Raw genomic sequence first — 18253 nt, forward strand, 5'->3', positions numbered from 1 at the left:
TCACAATTTATCCCCAGACTGTCTCAGCTAATTGAAAGTGCAGCTGATATTAGTGGGTGAACAGCCAGAATGAAACATCAGTAATTTTCCCAAGGCTAGCCTGAGTCCCTTGAATGTCTGGCGATGGTTCTGCTTTGAGACCCTGCTGCAGGTACCCTGAATGCGTTGCTTGTAAACTTGAAGGTGGGAACCACCTGAAATTAGAAAGAGCCTTTACAATTACCCACATGAGCTAGCCCTGTAGCAGCCACAGAAAAGGGTGTTTTGTTTTTTTTAATGCCGTTGGGCACAGTATTCCTCAATTCATATTTGGACACTGTCCCTTAAGAATATTTTCCTAAAATATTGGTAAATAAAGAAAATGTGATGTACAAAGATATTTCTGCCATTTCTGAATTTATGCCCTAGAGTTTGGGGGCAAGGACAGGGTGGATGGCAATTAAGCGACACAGTTGTGAAAATCTGTAGGGCAGGGCTTTCTGGCCCACAGTTCCTAAGTCAGTGCTGAACACATTGGCTGTCAGGTTTCATTCTGCTGAAGAGATACAGTTTAAACAAAACCTGGACTTCTAAACACTATCTTCAATTAAACGATTTGGCTGGATTTCCTGACTTCCTATAAAAACTGTTCCCAAGCCTAACATTCAATTTCATAAGCAACCAAACCCCATCTGAATATTAATATATTCAATGAGATGAAGACATCTTCTGGAATTTCATGGGGAAAAAAATAATTTTGCTTTATTTTAGAAGCCAAGTTCTTTCTCTTCCTAGCCATTTAGTCAATTCTGAAATCCTGCCTCTTTTCTTGTTTTGTTCTGTGGCTACACTAAGTGGGTAACATAGCAGAAGAATTATAAATTGCAGTATTTAATAAATCTCCCATGTTCAATATGCTGTCATTACAGCTACCCAGAAAAGGCAAGTTCACCCACTCTCACCTCTTTCATCACACTCAATCTGAAATTTACAACCTTATTTTATCCCACACCTCAGTAACATGCAGACTGAGTGGTCATTTCCAAATGATTTCAAATCCTCAATAAACAAACATGAGAAGAGCTGAAAAAATTTCAAAACATTGACATAGACATAAGCAATCAAAAATTCCCATTCATCCGTAACATATTACCCAAAACACCTAGGAGTTGTCATTAAATTCACTGCTTTATGTCTTTATACAAGAGAGATTAAAGGCAGCTAAGAAAGAGCCACACAATATTCAGAGATAAACTAGAAACAAATAGGAGAAAATGAAACACAGGGAAACATAAAGACAGCAAAGACTGCCGATCTTAGTTAACCTACCTATATTAACCTATATTAAACTTGGCACTCAAATGCAAGACTCACAAATTTCATACCCCTAATAATTTTCAGGATCTATAATTTTCAGGATTATAATTTCCCAACATCTCTAGCTGGAAGATTCTGGGGTCTTTCCAGTCTAGACACTTTCTCACCTGTTTCCTCTCATAACAGACACAATCTAGCCACTGTCAAAAAATATCTGTTTGGGTTTTAGCCAATATTGTTCAGTGGGTTTAGATTAAAGTAATATGGAAAACTGGACTTGCCAAAATACTACTTTTTGGATCAACCCAAGTTTCTTATAGAAAAAGATCCTTGAGTAATATGGAAAACCTAGTGAGGTAAGGGAAAACGTTCATGAAGTTGCAGTCTTATAAATGAATAATAAATTCACCAGACCTCAGAGCACTTAACAGCCTCCCTTCTTTAAGAGTTGTTCCCTAATAGTAATATTATGAAGTCTATATTTTTTACAGCTATCCAAACATTTAATATGCCTCATATTGGCTAAGAGAACTACTTATAAGACTGCTATGGCTGCTAACATTAAGACATCGCAAAAAGTTTTTTTTAAAAAAAAAGATGTTGTCTAAGTTACATGCTTTTAAAAATCAGCGTTGTCTAAATAATAGGCTTAATCTAAATGGCGCTTTTTATACTGCTGTCTATATAACATATTATATATGATAAATATAGATTAATACATACCTGTGTGATAAGGGTATTTTGCATAATTAAGAATGGATCTGCAAACGACCTCTGGTACTGAATAAAATGTATATTCCTGCTAATGATAAAGGTTGGTAAAGATCAGTATTTTCTAATTAAACATGAATATTGACTAAATTTGAATAAAAATTAAAAGGCTTACCTTTGATCAGCTGCAATCCTTATGTTAGCTGTCCCATGGATGTCTTAGGTAGAAATGTTTAGTTCTTTTTGAAATAAAATTCAGTGATTGTTGAAGATGTATGATATAACTGTTTTTGGCAAAATTATTTTTTAGATAAACATTTGCCAAAAATAATCCAAAGAAAGAACTGTTATTAAATGTAACTGCCAGTGTAATAGATCATTGATTTGCATTCTTAAAAGCAAAAATAGGTTTTTGGTTTAAGGAAAGAATAAAGAGGAAGAAAAATAAGGCAGTGATCTTCAGTATTCATGACTGATGGATTGCTGGGATGGGGTAGAAAAACTAAGGGACAAATGTCATGAAGTCTTAAAATTCAACTCTTTTTCTTCAAAGGAAATCCCTACTAATATAAAATGTCCATTTAAAGAGCAAAAAACAATGTGTACTTTGCATCCTCCCACTTCCTAATAAATTGTTTAACATGAAATAATTCTGTTTTTGAACTTTAGACATATAAAAAGCATTTTTCTCAAATTATACATAATTCTATCTGCAAATTGTATATGTATGTGTGTATATATACACATATTTATATATAAACGCATATATAATATATACTCATGTATTTTATATACACACACACATATATACATGTATACATACATCTCATGATGATGACCAAATATCAGTGAGTTTAAAACCATCTGCTAATTAAACATGTCCTGGAAATTAAGGCTACATCAGTTATAACACCTAGATATACAAATTTTAGTGACTTTATAAGTGACGCACAAAATACAGTTCTCGTGAAAAATGGTATGAGTGTTGCCTGTTTGCTCATACTTTTATGTCACTCACACATCTGTTAATTTTCATTCATATTTCTTCTCGGATATCTAACATTGAATTAATTTTTGTGAAGAAAAATACATCCTGACACACTTCATATAATATTTTGGAAGAAACACAATCACAGGTGTGAATTACCAAAACTTAGAAGAGCTGTTTATCCACCTTTAATAAGTACTGAATTAATACCTCCCTAATACGTTTTGAACTTCTGCTAGTCTCCATTTTCTCTTTCGAGGAAACTATATTAATAAACAAGGCACAGCTTCAAGTCCAAAGCAACTACATATATAAATGTTTATTTCAAAAGTAAGATGTAATACCTGATTTCAACAAATATCTAATTCAAAATATGAAATCTTATAGACACCTAGTCAGCAAATAGGAGATCTTTTTTAAGACTCCTAACCTTATATGCATATTTTATATGCTTATCCACAGTCAAAACTTAACTTTCAAGTTTCTTATTTTAATTATAAAAGGCCTATTTTGGAAAAATTTGAAAGCTGAGAACCATTCAAAATGGAATAAGGAGATCTTCTATTAGGTAACTAAGCACCGGGCCCTAGATAACTGTGATGGAACCAGAGGGCAGGGTTTACCAGATGAAATTGGCATAGTCTATGCGTGCACTGAGTACTGCTTGCACCCCACAGCAACACAAACACTTCCAAGTCATCCAGCCTCCCTTTCTCATCCAGAAATGCACATCAGAGTCATCATGCTATTGAATAAACAGGCACCTACATTACTGATTTGCTCCTGAGTCCTCTTCAGTCTCTGTAGCTCAGGAGTGTCCGTGACGATGCTGAAGCCCCTCCCTTTGCTTTCTTCAAAATCTCTTTTGTACTTGACCTAACAAGAAGGGGGAAAAGAAAAGTGAACAGAGGGATCACGAATCCCACTCAGGATAGGCTGGGCCAACGAAGCTGCTGGAATTGGAAACAATGGCTAAAAACACAGGTCTCGGCCGGAGGTGCAGTTAAGAACCAGAAGGAAACAGCCAGGCTACCTGGTTTGTGTCCCAGAAACTCCACTTACCATTTGTGTGACTTTAAGCAAGTTCTTTAACCACTCTGTGCTCAGTGGTGTCATCTGTACAGCGGCAATAACAACAATGGCTATTTAAGAGGTTGTAGAGATGGGATCAGACTACTTGATGCATGAATCTGGCTGACAGAAACAAGTAAGTACTCCATAATAGTTATTATGATTATCACCATTAATACCATTACTACTGTGAAAGGAAAGAAAATGTAGAAAAAGAAAGCTAAATCTTCTTCTCCTCCTGTGCCCGCCTGTCAGTGAAAAAGCCTCATTTTGAGCCTAAACTGCCCTATGGAGGAGGGAGATGAAGAATTGACAGCTAGCCCTGTCCAAGAAGTTTTTATTCAACTTCAGAAGGCAAACATATGGATACAATTACACAATGCTGTATTGCCAAATGGCAAGTACATAAATGCTTATGAAAATATTTATAAAATAGGCCACACCTAGAGATTAAAAAGCTGCTCACACATGCCCTTGGCATACTGTGTGCTGAAGTAGCGAAGATTTTTTTCAGTATTTAAATATACTTCCTTTCTAATTACAACCCAATGGAGCTGAATTTTACTGTTTCCTCGGAGGACTGGAACAGCTAATGCTTCATCTTACAGAACCCCATCTCCTGTTATTAGCATAATGACAATAACTGTCACACCAGTTAAACATTTGGCTTGTTAATGACTGAGATGGTTACATCACTTTGTTCTTTTTTTAAGCCTAAATATCAAGAAATATGGAAACATAGTTTGATAATCCATAGAATCCCCATTTTACATTCAAAATTACAAGCTTCCAATTAACACTTACATTGATCATTAAAATTAATTAAGTTAATTTAGGGTTGCCTATTCAATATCATTGTTAGTGTAGTGTAGTCTTCTGCAGAAGGCAGAAAAGTTCACTTCGTTGAACATGGAATGGCTGTTTCTGTTGAATCATGTCTGTATTTAAATACCCAATTCTATCAAGCATTATTATCCTCAAGGTTACTACAAGATTTTCTTTTACCAGACAAGCTTGAAAGAAAAACAAACACACACACACACACACACACACACACACACACACACACAGGGAAATCTAGATACTCTCATCGCTTTTAGCTTAAGAATACCTAATTCTTCTCTCTGTACTTTCGATTTGTAAAAGCACTAAACCCCTTACTTTATTCCCATAAGTAAAAGGTCAAATAAACTGCAATATTTTTCTTCCACATAAAATGCTGAGAGATTAGCCTTCTCACCCTCCATCTCCCAGCATGGGTAAAGATCCACATGCTGGCACATTCTCAGTGTTTAATGCCTAACTAAGCAGGCAAGCTATTTAGTTTTGCTGGTAGTAAGCACTGGGGCTCAGAGTAGTAAAATAATAAAAGTTAAAAGGATGACAAGGTTGGAATAGCAACACGCATGAAGACATAGGAAGAAATGCCTGTGAGACAAGTTCTAGCATTCCTAACACCAGTCTCAGAGAAGGCACAATCACATATTATTTTTGTTACTCGTTTGTATTTTTTAAAAGCAATTTCCAAAGACAGAGGTGAAAAGAAAGACCAATAAATTCTAGAATCATATTTATTTTTGGTTTTTTCTTTTTGTTTTGGTAGTGATGGGTTCTCACTATGTTACCTAGGATGGTCTTGAACTCCTGGCCTCAAGTGATCCTCCTACCTTAGCCTCCCAAAGTGCTGGGATTGCAGGTATCAGCCACCACCACACCCAGCCTAGAATCACAGGTTTTGAGCTGACTACTGTTCAACAATCCTTTCCACATTCACAAGACACAAAAGAATCATCTGACTTTGGCTTGCTGGTTGTGTGACTAGCTTTGAGAAGCGTACAATCACCTCTAAAAATGGCTTGCAGAGTGTTGCAGGATTCCTATTTCTTTTGAATGGTGTGAAACACAGCCAAGCCTCTTACCCTCTCAGCACCAGTTCAAGCACCAGCCCACCAGTATTTCTTTACTACACATAGGGAAACTCCGAGCCATTCATCAGCTCTCTCTCTTCCACACTCCCACCCACTTTCATCCTATTTACTTAGGTCTAATTTTAAATGTGGTATCAGATGGTTTGTCAGTCATGTGTAGTCTGATTCTAGGAGGCAAGTGGATATAAAAAGAGAACAGAGGACAGAGGGAAGTAGCAGGATGCCTCTCTCCAATCTCATGTGGCCCCTTTGCCCTCACATGACCTCATCCAGCCAAAAAGGACACCACATCCACAAGACCCTGTGATAGATCTCGGGAGGGCCACATAATCTAGCAAGCATCCAGAAGCCTCAGCTCTGGGACTCTGGCAGGAATTCTTGGGAAATGGGTTGTGTCATTTATTTGTGCTGCTATAAAGGAATACCTGACACTGGGTAATTTACAAAGAAAAGAGGTTTATTTGGCTTGTGGTTCTGTAAGCTGTACAGGAAGCATGGTGCCAGCATCTGCTTCTGGTCAGAGCCTCAAGAAGCTTCCAATCATGATGGAAGGTGAAGGGGAGCCAGCGTGTCACATGGCAAGACAGGGAGCAAGGGCAAGGGAATGTGCCAGGCTCTTTAAACCAGCTCTCACCTGAACTCATTGTTGTGGGGAGGGCACAAAGCCATTCATGAGGGATCCGCCCCCATGATCCAAACACCTCCCATTAGTACATACCTTCAATGCTCAGGATCACATTTCAACATGAGATTTGAGGGGGACAAACATCCAAACCATATCAGGGGTGCTCTTTTGCTATGGTCTGGCTAGTTTAACTGGCTGTAAAAGTGGAGTTGCTGACTACCATGTGGCCACTGTCCAATAATGAAGTCAACACTGAGGCAAGCAAAAGAGTGATTGAGAGAGTCCTGACATCACCATCTGAGCACCTGAATTTAACTCTTCCAAAAGCCAGAAATACCAGGTTTGCCCGTTACATGAGCTAATCTCTTCCTTTTACAATCAAAAGAATTCTGATGAACATAACCAGCCCCCGTGTCCATGTGTTGTACACATGTATGACAAGGCTCCCAGTAAATACAAACATGTAAATTTCTCATTGACTTCTATGCCCTGATTCTTCCTATGTATGTTACAAGATGTAATAGTTTAGATCAACAGCAGATTCTATCAAGGAAAGAGCATTGCTTTCATGGATAATCCTTTGCTCATTCAGCAAATCTTTACTGAGCACCTACTATGGGCCAAGAGCTGTTCCAGGTATAGAAATGATATGACAAAGAGAAGTCAATGGTCCCTGCCTTCGTGGGGCTTATGTTAATTACAATGCAAGAGATGAAAAACACACAAGATCTATGTAGGTCATAAATGGTATGTTAGTGGGAAGCGCTAAGAGAGAAAAATAGCGAGACAAGGGTACGTGAAGTGTCAGGCAGTCTGCCCTTCTAGACAGGGTGGTCAGGGAAGTCCCCAGTAAGAAGGTGACATTTCAGTAAGGCCTCAAAGAGGGAGGAAGAAAGCCACACAGACTTCTTCCAGAAGAGCTATGCAGGCAGAGGGAACAGACAGAGCAAAGCCCTAAAACCCTTTAGAAAGGTCAAGGAAGGCCACTGTGTCTGGAGCAACCTTAGTGGGAGGGAAGAGGAAGAGGACTGCAGAGAGTGGTCACACGGGGCTTTGCAGGCCCTGAGGATGTTGGCTTTTCTTCCCTGTGGGTCATGGGGCCCGTGGAGGTTTGTATGCGGAACAGCGGTATGCCCTGACTTGTGTCTTAAAAGGCTTTCTCTGGCTGCTATCCTGCAAACTCCTTGGAAGTGTGCAGGACAGACGCGAGAAGCCCAGGTAGAGTCAGGCAATATCCAGCCACCTCCCCCAGTCAGCCACTGTCAGAGAACTGTCCCAGGACCACAGAAGAAAGCAAAAGTTCTTGGGCCCAGCCTCAGGGCCCTGGCGTCCCCGAAAGACCCCACCAGGCATGCTACACACTCTTGTCAGAACGGAGCAGGAAGGACAAAGAGGAGAGAGGACAGAATTAAGTTACCAACCTGAGCTCAGAAAGAGAATGTGCCATACCTGGGAAGTAACACAGTCTTATCTCCCTACAGTCTTATTCCTTCAAGACTGAAGAAAGGCACTTTGAAAACGCATTCAAAGTCAAATGTGAGAAATTCACGTAATAGGCAACTTGCTTTGCCGTATTTGCCTTCAGAAGTAACTTCAAAATGTCTTATGTCAAATATTGAATACTATATATTATGGAAATTCTATGTATGTCATATGTGTTGACATTCTATGTGTCTGTGTGTATATGTTGCATGTATGTGCAGAAACATGATATGCATGTGTACATATATAACTTCCTGCAGCATAGATTAGAACGCTAAAGCAAGAATCAAGAAACCTGAATTTAAACCGATTCTTTTCCGTGATCTTAATTTGTTCTATTTGTCTAACACTCCTGATCCTCAGAAAATAAAACAAGAAAATATGCAATATGCTACACATTAAATGAATGTTTGCAAGGTGAAAATAAATAACATGTGAAAATACCAAGCAAGGATATGACCCTTCAGCAAATATTAGTTTCATTCTTTTCACTAAATTTTAAAAACGGCCTTTGCTGCTGAAGTATGTGTATTTCTGCCAAAGTGTGCACCCTTAGTGACAGTTTGTGTTTGAAGTCATCAGCAGTTAGCCCTCCCAAGTTCATGCAGGGTGACAGCCTGGACACCAGAGCAGTTCTGGACCAGCTTAAGGAAAAGGCTCACAGTGACTAAAAAGGAAGACTTCTGAAAAACAAAATAACGGGCAGAGTGGCAAATGGAATTATTTACTAACGCTGAGATAAAAGTTCTCTTCCCCAAATGCTGCAAACAGCGCAATTATTACTATTATAAAACATCAGTAAATGGAGACAATGGAATCCACTAAAGAGAAAGGCCACTGTTAGGCAGAAAGCCATCGCAGATGAAGGAAGAAGGAAGCCAACTGGGACCAGAGACTGGTAAATTGTTGAATGACAATTAAATAACACTAATTGGAGATTATGTAGGTCATAAATGGTATGTTTGTGACCATACCATTCACGTTAAAGGAGATTCACGTTAAAGGAGAGTTCACATTAAAAGGAGATTAAATAACACTTGGCAATGAATTCAAGGATGGGCACATCCTACAGCTCACCAGCTCTACACCAGATCATGCTTCTCTCCAAAGAGAGAGCATCTGGAGACCTGGACCAACATGTTTTTAATAACATTGTTTCTATTTTCAAAGAAAAAAAAATAGGAAACAACCTAAATATCCATCCACATGAGAATGAATAAATCCAATGTAATATTATTTAAGAGTTAAAATAAGTGAATCATGGATCTATGTGGATGAGTCTCAGAAACATTATGTTGAGGGGAGGAAAAAGCAAGAAATGTAGACACAGGGCTGGGCATGGTGGCTCACGCCTGTGATCCCAGCACTTTGGGAGGCCGGGGAAGGTGGATCACTTGAGGTCAGGAGTTTGAGACCAGCCTGGCCAACATGGCCAAACCCTAGCTGTACTCAAAATACAAAAATTAGCCGGGTGTAATGGTACACTCCTGTAGTCCCAGCTACTCGGGAGGCTGAGGCAGGAGAATCACTTGAACCTGGGAGGCGGAGGTTGCAGTGAGCTGATATCACACTGCTGCACTCCAGCCTGGGTGACAGAGCGAGACTCCATCTCAAAAAAAAAGTGCATACTGGTGAATGTATGGTGGGAGGGGGCTTGATAACAACATTCAGGGCAGTGGTGACAAGACCTGCTGGTGGAAAAATGTACAGGGAGCTTCCCTGTTACTGGTGATGTTCTAGTTCTTACATTTGATGGCTAATTCACATGTTATCTTTTTACTATCACCCTACAAAACTTGCATATACACATTATATATAATCTTTTGTGTTGATCAACTATCTCACGATAAGAATATTTTCAAAGAAAGCAGGGATGCAGTTTTAGAAGTCCTGATGCAGAAACCGAGGAACCCAGAGGTTAGACAAAAAACATGAGTGGGAGAAGAGAAAATGAGTATTATAACCAGGAATTCAGTTGATATTTTCAGTCAGCCAAAGACTTGGGTTTTTTCATAAATGGCAGGTGAGCTAGTCAATGGGTATCCACCATTTGCAGAAAGTTAAATCAGCCACTCTGAGTTTCTTCATCTTAGTGAGGCTGTTTATACCAGCAAACACAGACTTGAAGCAAGAAGGTAGGAAAAATTGCATTGAGAGAGTGTAAAAGGGTGATGTTAAAGGGATTCCAAATATGGATTAGGGCCAGGCACAGTGGCTCATGCCTGCAATTGCAGGACTTTGGGAGGCTGAGGCAGGAAGATTGCTTGAGGCGTGGAGTTTGAGACTAGCCTAGGCAACATACCAAGGCCCCATCTCTTAAAAAAATAAAATAAAATAAAATCAGCCAGGCATGGTGGTACATACCCGTAGTCCCAGCTACTAGGGAAGCTGAGACAGGAGGAATGCCTCAGCCCAGAAGTTCAAGGCTGCAGTGAGCTATGTTTGCACCATTGCACTCCAGCCTGGGCAACAGAGCAAGACCCCATCTCTAAAATAATTAAATACATACATAAATATGGAGGAGGGAGGAATCATAGAAGTTCAAGGGGATGCATCGCATGTATCACGATAGACAAGTGCAGTGAGAACTATGCAAGGACGGAAAGTATGTATAGGAGGAGAACAGTATTTGCTTTAACGCAGCTTGTCAGAATATGTTTAACAGAAGCCTAAAATCTCAGGCACATGTATTACTGATTTGCGTTATTCTGTTCTTTATTTCATACATTTCTGATACAATGAAATCCATGACTAATTTCATTACCTTTCATGACATGGTAGATACTCCACATTTCTTTAAAGGGAGATGGTGAGGGTCACAATATTTTAAAACTACATGCAAAATTCTTAATTTGATCTGCAAAATTTAGTGCTCAATTATGTATAGTTCTTGTATAGTTCATCATCATCTTGTATCTTTCCACAGATTTTAAGGTACTAGAAAATGTAGACCACATGCTTCTTTCTCTCTCACTGCATTTTGTTTGGTGCTAAGCATAGATTAAAAGCTTAATAACCATTTCATGATTGATTACTATCTAGTTTTGTACGTTTAAGGTCTAAAATGCAGAAAATTGATTAATCTCACAATGTTAGACGGGAATTAAACAGTCCAAAGGAAAATCTGATTAAGAGTTTTTTTTAAGGTGAAGTTAATTTTAGCAAATGTTAAGTCAAAGGAATGAGCTCAAAAGTAAATTTGCTTTTTTATAAATTAATCTCATAATTTGTAAATCTATGGTTAATTAAATAAAATTAAAATTATAATTACCTTTTTAAACATAATTAAAAAGCATTAAAAATCATGTCCATAGATTTCTAAGCTTTCAATTAAACTTCCACTGCATTCCCAGAGGCTCTTAGTGATATTTACTGTTTTGTCAGTTTTCCATGTATATTCACAATCCAACTTTACCAGATTTGGGGTTCTTTTACTTAAAAAAAAAATGAAATTTTTTTTTTATTCTAAACAAAAATGCTAAATACATTAAAAATGACTTCTTTTCTTTTCTTTCTTTTTTTTTTTTTTTTTTGAGACAGAGTCTCTCTCTGTCACCCAGGTTGGAGTGCAGTGGCACAATCTTGATTCGCTGCAACCACTGCCTCCTGGATTCAAGCAATTCTTGTGCCTCAGCCTCCTCAGTAGCTGGGATTACAGGCGTACACCACCACACTGAGCTAATTTTTGAACAGAGACAGGGTTTTGCCATGTTGCCAGGCTGGTCTCAAACTCCTGACCTCAAGTGATCTGTCCGCCTTGGCTTCCCAAAGTGCTGAGATTCCAGGTGTGAGCCACCATGCCTGGCCCCAAAAAGCACATTTCAATTTCTCAATCAGTTAAGATAATTAAAAATTACTCCTAAGACACTCAAGTGTAGCTTAGTGTTTAAAAATATAGCCTCAGAAATTACACAAACTTGTCTTGGGCCCTGACTCCACCATATTAGCTGTGTGACCTTAGGCAAGTTACTTAGTATCTCTGAGATTCAGTTTCCTCATATACAAAATATGCGTAATTTTAGTACAATATTGAGAGCACTTTTGTGAGAATTAAATGAGATAATACTACTGCCTGACATCTAGTAAGTGGCTCCTGTGTTCCAAGCATAGTAATGAGTGTTTTACATTATTGTGTGAGCAGAGCGAGGATGGGAAGCCCAGAGGATAAGCTGTAAGAAGTGCTCAGCACTCCTTACTGTACACACATGTTGACTCACTCACTCATCATAACTCAACATCCTGCCCCATGGCCAGGGACTGTGCAATCTGCATTTAGGAGCTCCTTCAGTCCTTTTTGGATCAAAAAAAGAATATAAATAGGCTGGGCACAGTGGCTCACATCTGTAATCCCAGCACTTTGGGAGGCCAAGGCAAGAGGATCACTTGAGCCCAGGAGTTCAAGACCAGCCTGGGCAACACAGCGAGACCTTGTCTCTGCTCCCCCTACCAAAAAAAAAATTAGCTGGACATGGTGGCACATGCCTGTGGTCCCAGCTACTCAGGAGGCTGAGGTGTGAGGATTGCTTGAGCCTGTGAGGTGAAGGCTGCAGTGAGTTGTGATCATGCCACTGCACTCCAGCCTGGAAAACAGAGCGAGACCTCATCTTAAAAAAAAAAAAATTAATAGAATATAAATAAATAAAGCCAACAATAATTACAAGGTACATATATCAACTTCAGATAAATCTTAGCAGGTATGCACGTTAAGGTCCATTTCACAGACGAAGGAAGTTTGCAGAAGTCATGGAGCTGATGGAAGGCGGAAGTCTCTCTGACATCCACCTGTCCAGCATCTCCCCAGATGTTATCTTTCAATTCATCTGACAATGAAAAAAAAATGCCAAAGCGAAAAATATCAAAGTGAACACAAGTAAGACATAAACAACATTCTGTAAATAAGCAGAAGTGAAAGTGGAACCAATTGAATATTTCTTAGTATAGGATGCCAAAAGATTTGCATAACCTAAAATTAGTTTATTTATTATCTGTAATGGATCCTGTAGTGCCACAAAAGAGACAAATAACCTCCCAAGTAAAGTTTAACACAGCCTACATTTCAATAAAAGTGTTTTCAGGTCTTTCTGTTGAAGTCAAAAATTGTTTAAATTTTCTTTTAGGAAAGACCAGATTAGCAGGGAAATACCATTGCCAAAATGGTAGCACTGGCAAAAATACTAATTCAAGGCAAAATATTATATCTATATTAATAAGGAAAATTGAAGCCTAAAACATGTACACATAATCCATATTTTCACTAAGAATTTCACTAATAGCATTTAATAATTTGGACAATTGATAAATTTTGCTTCTGAACACATGTTCTCTTAATCCTTTAGTCTCATCTTTATATGATTATAATTTTTAAATATAAATAGCTTAATTCACACATAGAACAGAATTTTTTTTTTTTTTTTTTGAGATGGAGTCTCACTCTGTCACCCAGGCTGGTGTGCAGTGGCGCAATCTCGGCTCAACGCAAGCTCTGCCTCCCGGCTTCAAGCCATTCTCCTGCCTCAGCCTCCCTAGTAGCTGGGACTATAGGCGCCCACCACCACACCCAGCTAATTTTTTGTATTTTCAGTAGAGACGAGGTTTCACTGCGTTAGCCAGGATGGTCTCGATATCCTGACCTCGTGATCCGCCTGCCTCGGCCTCCCAAAGTGCTGGGATTACAGGCGTGAGCCACCGCGCCCAGCCATAGAATAGAATATTATTGAAATTACTTTGAATCAGAAGGTACCACACAAGGTTAAAATAAGGAGAGAATAAGAAATCACAACAGGGAATAGTCCTGTGTACATATTCTGAATTATAAAGTATTATGAAATAAGTAATTTCCAGTTAGAAAATAACTAATTAGGAAATGAGTCATTCAGAAAAGAAAAGCTACATCCTAAGTAGCTTAAAGAAACAGGATAAACCAAGAATCAAGCAAATATAAACAAAGTGAACTAACACAAAACAGTCATGAAAGTGAAAATAACCTGTCCTAAATCTCAAAGTCTCGTCACAGCTGATAAAAGTGACAGATTATTCCTCAATGTTTCTAGATATGCAGATTGATAATGTCATTAAAATTGTTCCTAACCTCCCTCTCATACCTGCAATGGCATTATTGATCAGGCAAACACCAACTGTTTTTCTATAACAAGACATACTTCTTCCACTCTACAAAACTGAAAAAAGAAGAAAAAAACCCTGTAAACAGCAAAAGAGAAAAAGAAATACAAATTTAAAAATCAGTATAGGCCAGGTGCAGTGGCTCATGCCTGTAATCCCAGCACTTCGGGAGGCCAAGGTGGGTGGATCATGAGGTCAGGAGATCAAGACCATCCTGGCCAACATGGTGAAACCCTGTCTCTACTAAAAATACAAAAAAAAATTAGCTGGGCGTGGCAGTGCGCACCTGTAGTCTCAGCTACTCGGGAGGCTGAGGCAGGAGAATTGCTTGAACCCGGGAGGCAGAGGCTGCAGTGAGCCAAGATCACGCCACTGCACTCCAGCCTGGCGACAGAGCAAGACTCCGTCTCAAAAAATAAAATTAAAATTTAAAAAAAAATGTAAATGCATTATACTTAGTGTGTACACAAATGACACAAAGGGATGACAGACAGCATGGATCTCAACAAGTCATTTTAATCAAAGCATGTAAAAGATTATTTCCTTACTGCTGAATTTCATTTAAAATATAATCTCCTAGAATTTTTTACAGGTTATTAAAAAAAATCTATGTTACAACTAGAAATAGAGCACTACTTCACGTCTTCCATAAGAAAGAAACTATTAAAAATAAATATATTAGAAGTGTTGAAGAGTTATATGAAGAATTATGGCTTCTTAGCTAACCGTAAGAGCTCCACATTAATTACAGTGTCAGTTGTAAGAAATGCTGGAATGTTGTCTCCCTGCTATGTAACAGCAGGTATGATTTATTGAAGACCTATAAGGTGTCAGACATTGTTCTAGGCACTTAACAGACTATCCTGATTAATCTTCAAAATCACTTTGTAAAAAAGATATTTTACCTTTTTCTTTTTTTTTTTTTTTAAGAGACAGAGTATTGCTTTGTCACCCAGGATGGAGTGCAGTGGCATGATCATGGCTCATTGCAGCCTCCAATCTCCTAAGCTCAAGCAATCCTCCCACCTCAGCCCCCGGAGTAGCTAGGACTTTGGGCATGAGCAACCATGTCCAGCTAATTTTTTCTTCAATTTTGTAGAGACAGGGTCGCACTATATTTCCCAGGCTGGTCTCAAATTCCGGGCCTCAAATGATCCTCCTGCATCTGTCTCCCAATATGCTGGGATTGTAGACATAAGCCATCGCTCCCAGTCTACCATTTTTTTTACATAGAAGAAATGTATCGGAAACCTATAATTTGATCTACCCAAATCCTCCCTCCTTCTAGTAATGGTCCTGAGCCTCTTTCTCTTCATGTAGACTTTGTCAAGAGGTGCCATTTTTTAATTTAACCTCCTTCTTTAACCACCATGGATTGGCCTCATTTGGCCTAAGCCAGTCCAAGTCAAGAGGTTTGATTTAGGAACTAGAACCCAAAGTCTGGAGTGAATCTTTCTCTCTAGTGAATAAAACTCTAAGACATCAAACTTTAGAACTATCAACAGCCATGTTTGCCATCACAGATGTGGAGGAAGAGATGCAGTTCATCTGCCAAAAAGAGTCCTGGTCTGATGGCATTTGAATCCTGACCTCCCACTGTTCCTGAAGCCCAAGCAGGCACACTTCTGCCCTTGGATTTTACACCCCAATATCCTCAAAATTCTCATTTTGTTCAAGTTAATGAGCGTTGGGTACTTTTATCACTTGTGACCAAGAATTCTAACTAATATGAGAAACTGAGGCTTAGTGGTTTAGTGGTTACAACCCAGGACTAGCATTGCCATCTGTGAATAGTAGAGTCAGGATTCAAACCCAGATCTGCTGTCCCCAAAGTCTTTGCTCTTCCCACCCTATCATGCTACAAAATGGCAACTCAAATATTTCGTAAACTTCAAAGACCATCGCTTAGTTTTTTTTCTTTTTTTTTTTTTTTCTTTTAGACACGGTCTCATTCTGTTGCCCAGACTGGAATGCAGTGGTGCAGTCTTGGCTCACGGCAGCCTCAACGTCTTGGGCTCAAGCGATCCTCCCATCTCAGCCTTTCAAGTACTTGGGACTACAGGCATGCTCCACCACACCCAGCTAATTTTTGTATTTTGTGTAAAGATGGGGTTTTGCCATGCTGCTTCTCGAACTCCTGAGGTGGGCAAGTAATCTGTCCACCTCAACCTCACAAAGTGCCGGAACTATAAGCATGAGCCACTGCATCCAGCCTTGAAATGTAATTTAAATAAAAATATATCATTATTTTTCAAAAGACTAGATTCTAAACAATGTGAACAAGATCTTAAATAATTTTTAAATTGTTGTTACATGTTACATACATTAGCCAATATCAGACCTTTAATGGTTACACATACTACCAATTAGATGCTCAGTAGGTGTCCATCAAATGAGTAAATAACTAAGATAACTACCTAAAATGACCTGTAAAATAACTGCAGTCTTAAAGCACCAACTTAGAAAAGTGTGTAGGTTAACTTGCTAGTCTGACTTTTAAAAATTAACGCGAATTTTCAACAGGAAAAAAATGGATACTAAATAAGTCAAGAAAATCCCAAACTTTGTTAACATTATAATTAGAAAAACTATTGCATGAGTTTGTGCTTCAGTTCATCTATTATCTTGATTGTATTTCTATGAAGTTTCAAGTTTCATGATTCAATATAATTTCATGGTGTTACAGGTACAATTATATTTGTCCTTTGCTGACTCCAAATGGTCCCCTCAGCCTGAACACACTAACGGGCTCCAAGCAAGTCCAGTTCTGGGTCAGTTTCCCAAAATGACATAGGACCATTCTTTTTCCTCTACAATAAATACCTCAAGAGCCTATCATATTGTTTTCTTTGTAATGTGGATGTAAAGAACTGGATTTTATAATTACAAAGAGAAAGAGTTAAAAATAAGATCTTAAAAGTACTAGAAGTGGGAAAGGGGGGCCAGTTTGAGGTTGACATGGATAAGTGTTTCGACTTCTCTTAAGAATCCTAATTTTGGAACGTCATTCTGCTTGGGCCCATGAATGGCTCACTCCTACATTTCATAGTTCATGAGAGTACAGCTATTTGAGAAACAGCAATAAGTTGGCATTGCCAATGAGCCAGGTGGTTCCACTATGTGCAAACCATCTGGTCCGAGTTTTCTCTTTGTCAGCACCATCAATACATCAGTAGCAAGAGCTATTATAGGGATTGTGTATGTTTCATTTCTTTAAATAAACTCAAACAAAACTACCCTGAATGTAAATTTGTTATTTCTTTGAATTGTTCTTTCAGAGTATAACGAAACCCATGTCAAAATGAGTTACACTTGAATACCTACAGTCATTACATAACTTTACAAAACAAGGTGGCAAAAGACTGGAAGCCTGCCTCCAACTCCAGCATCTCTTGGTCACGTTAACCATTCACGAGATAACTACTGCCCAACCTAGCACTAGCAAAATGAGGAATTTTCTGCTGAGGTAGCTGCCAAAGGAAATCTATGTGTCCATATAGATATATATGTGGGCTGTAAAGAGATTTATGTAGAGGTGTTATTTAATCAGTCAAGAAAAACAAAAAGAAGGGGCTCTGAGAAACTTAAACCTAATTAATCAGAGGCCCTACTGACCCCATCCAGTGGACAATATGACAAGCCAATGAGCAATACTCATCAAATCACTGCCTGTATTATAAAAAATCTATGACAAAAATGTGCTTCAAAGTTTGGAGATTTCAGCTGGGTATGGTGGCTCACACCTGTAATCCCAGCACTTTGGGAGGCCAAGGGAGGCAAATCAGTTGAGGTCAGGAGTTCAAGACCAGCCTAGCTAACATGGTGAAACCCCATCTCTACTAAAAATATAAAAAAAAAAAATTAGCTGAGCATGGTGGCAGGCACCTGTAATCCCAGCTATTTGGGAGGCTGAGGCAGGAGAATCGTTTGAACCCGGGAGGCAGAAGTTGGCAGTGGGCCGAGATCACACCACTGCACTCCAGCCTGGGTGACTGAGACTCTATATTAAAAAAAAAAAAAAAAAAAAAGTTT

At 38.8% G+C, this 18253-nt stretch overlaps 1 protein-coding gene across 4 annotated transcripts in view; it reads right to left on the minus strand.

Annotated features, from left to right (window-relative positions):
• NEBL (nebulette) overlaps nucleotides 1-18253 on the minus strand; it is a 395085-nt gene that overhangs the window by 178068 nt on the left and 198764 nt on the right. For 3 of the 4 annotated variants that reach the window (XM_055353848.2, XM_055353847.2, XM_063709700.1), the window contains exon 4: nucleotides 3764-3871. In XM_055353848.2, coding sequence (XP_055209823.1) covers nucleotides 3764-3871 — 108 coding nt within the window. Of the gene's footprint in view, nucleotides 1-2019; nucleotides 2210-3763; nucleotides 3872-18253 lie in introns of those variants that run through there. The other variant, XM_055353839.2, reaches the window with a different exon arrangement.

This window comes from Gorilla gorilla, chromosome 8, assembly GCF_029281585.2.
Source record: "Gorilla gorilla gorilla isolate KB3781 chromosome 8, NHGRI_mGorGor1-v2.1_pri, whole genome shotgun sequence".
NCBI classification, from domain to species: Eukaryota; Metazoa; Chordata; class Mammalia; order Primates; family Hominidae; genus Gorilla; species Gorilla gorilla.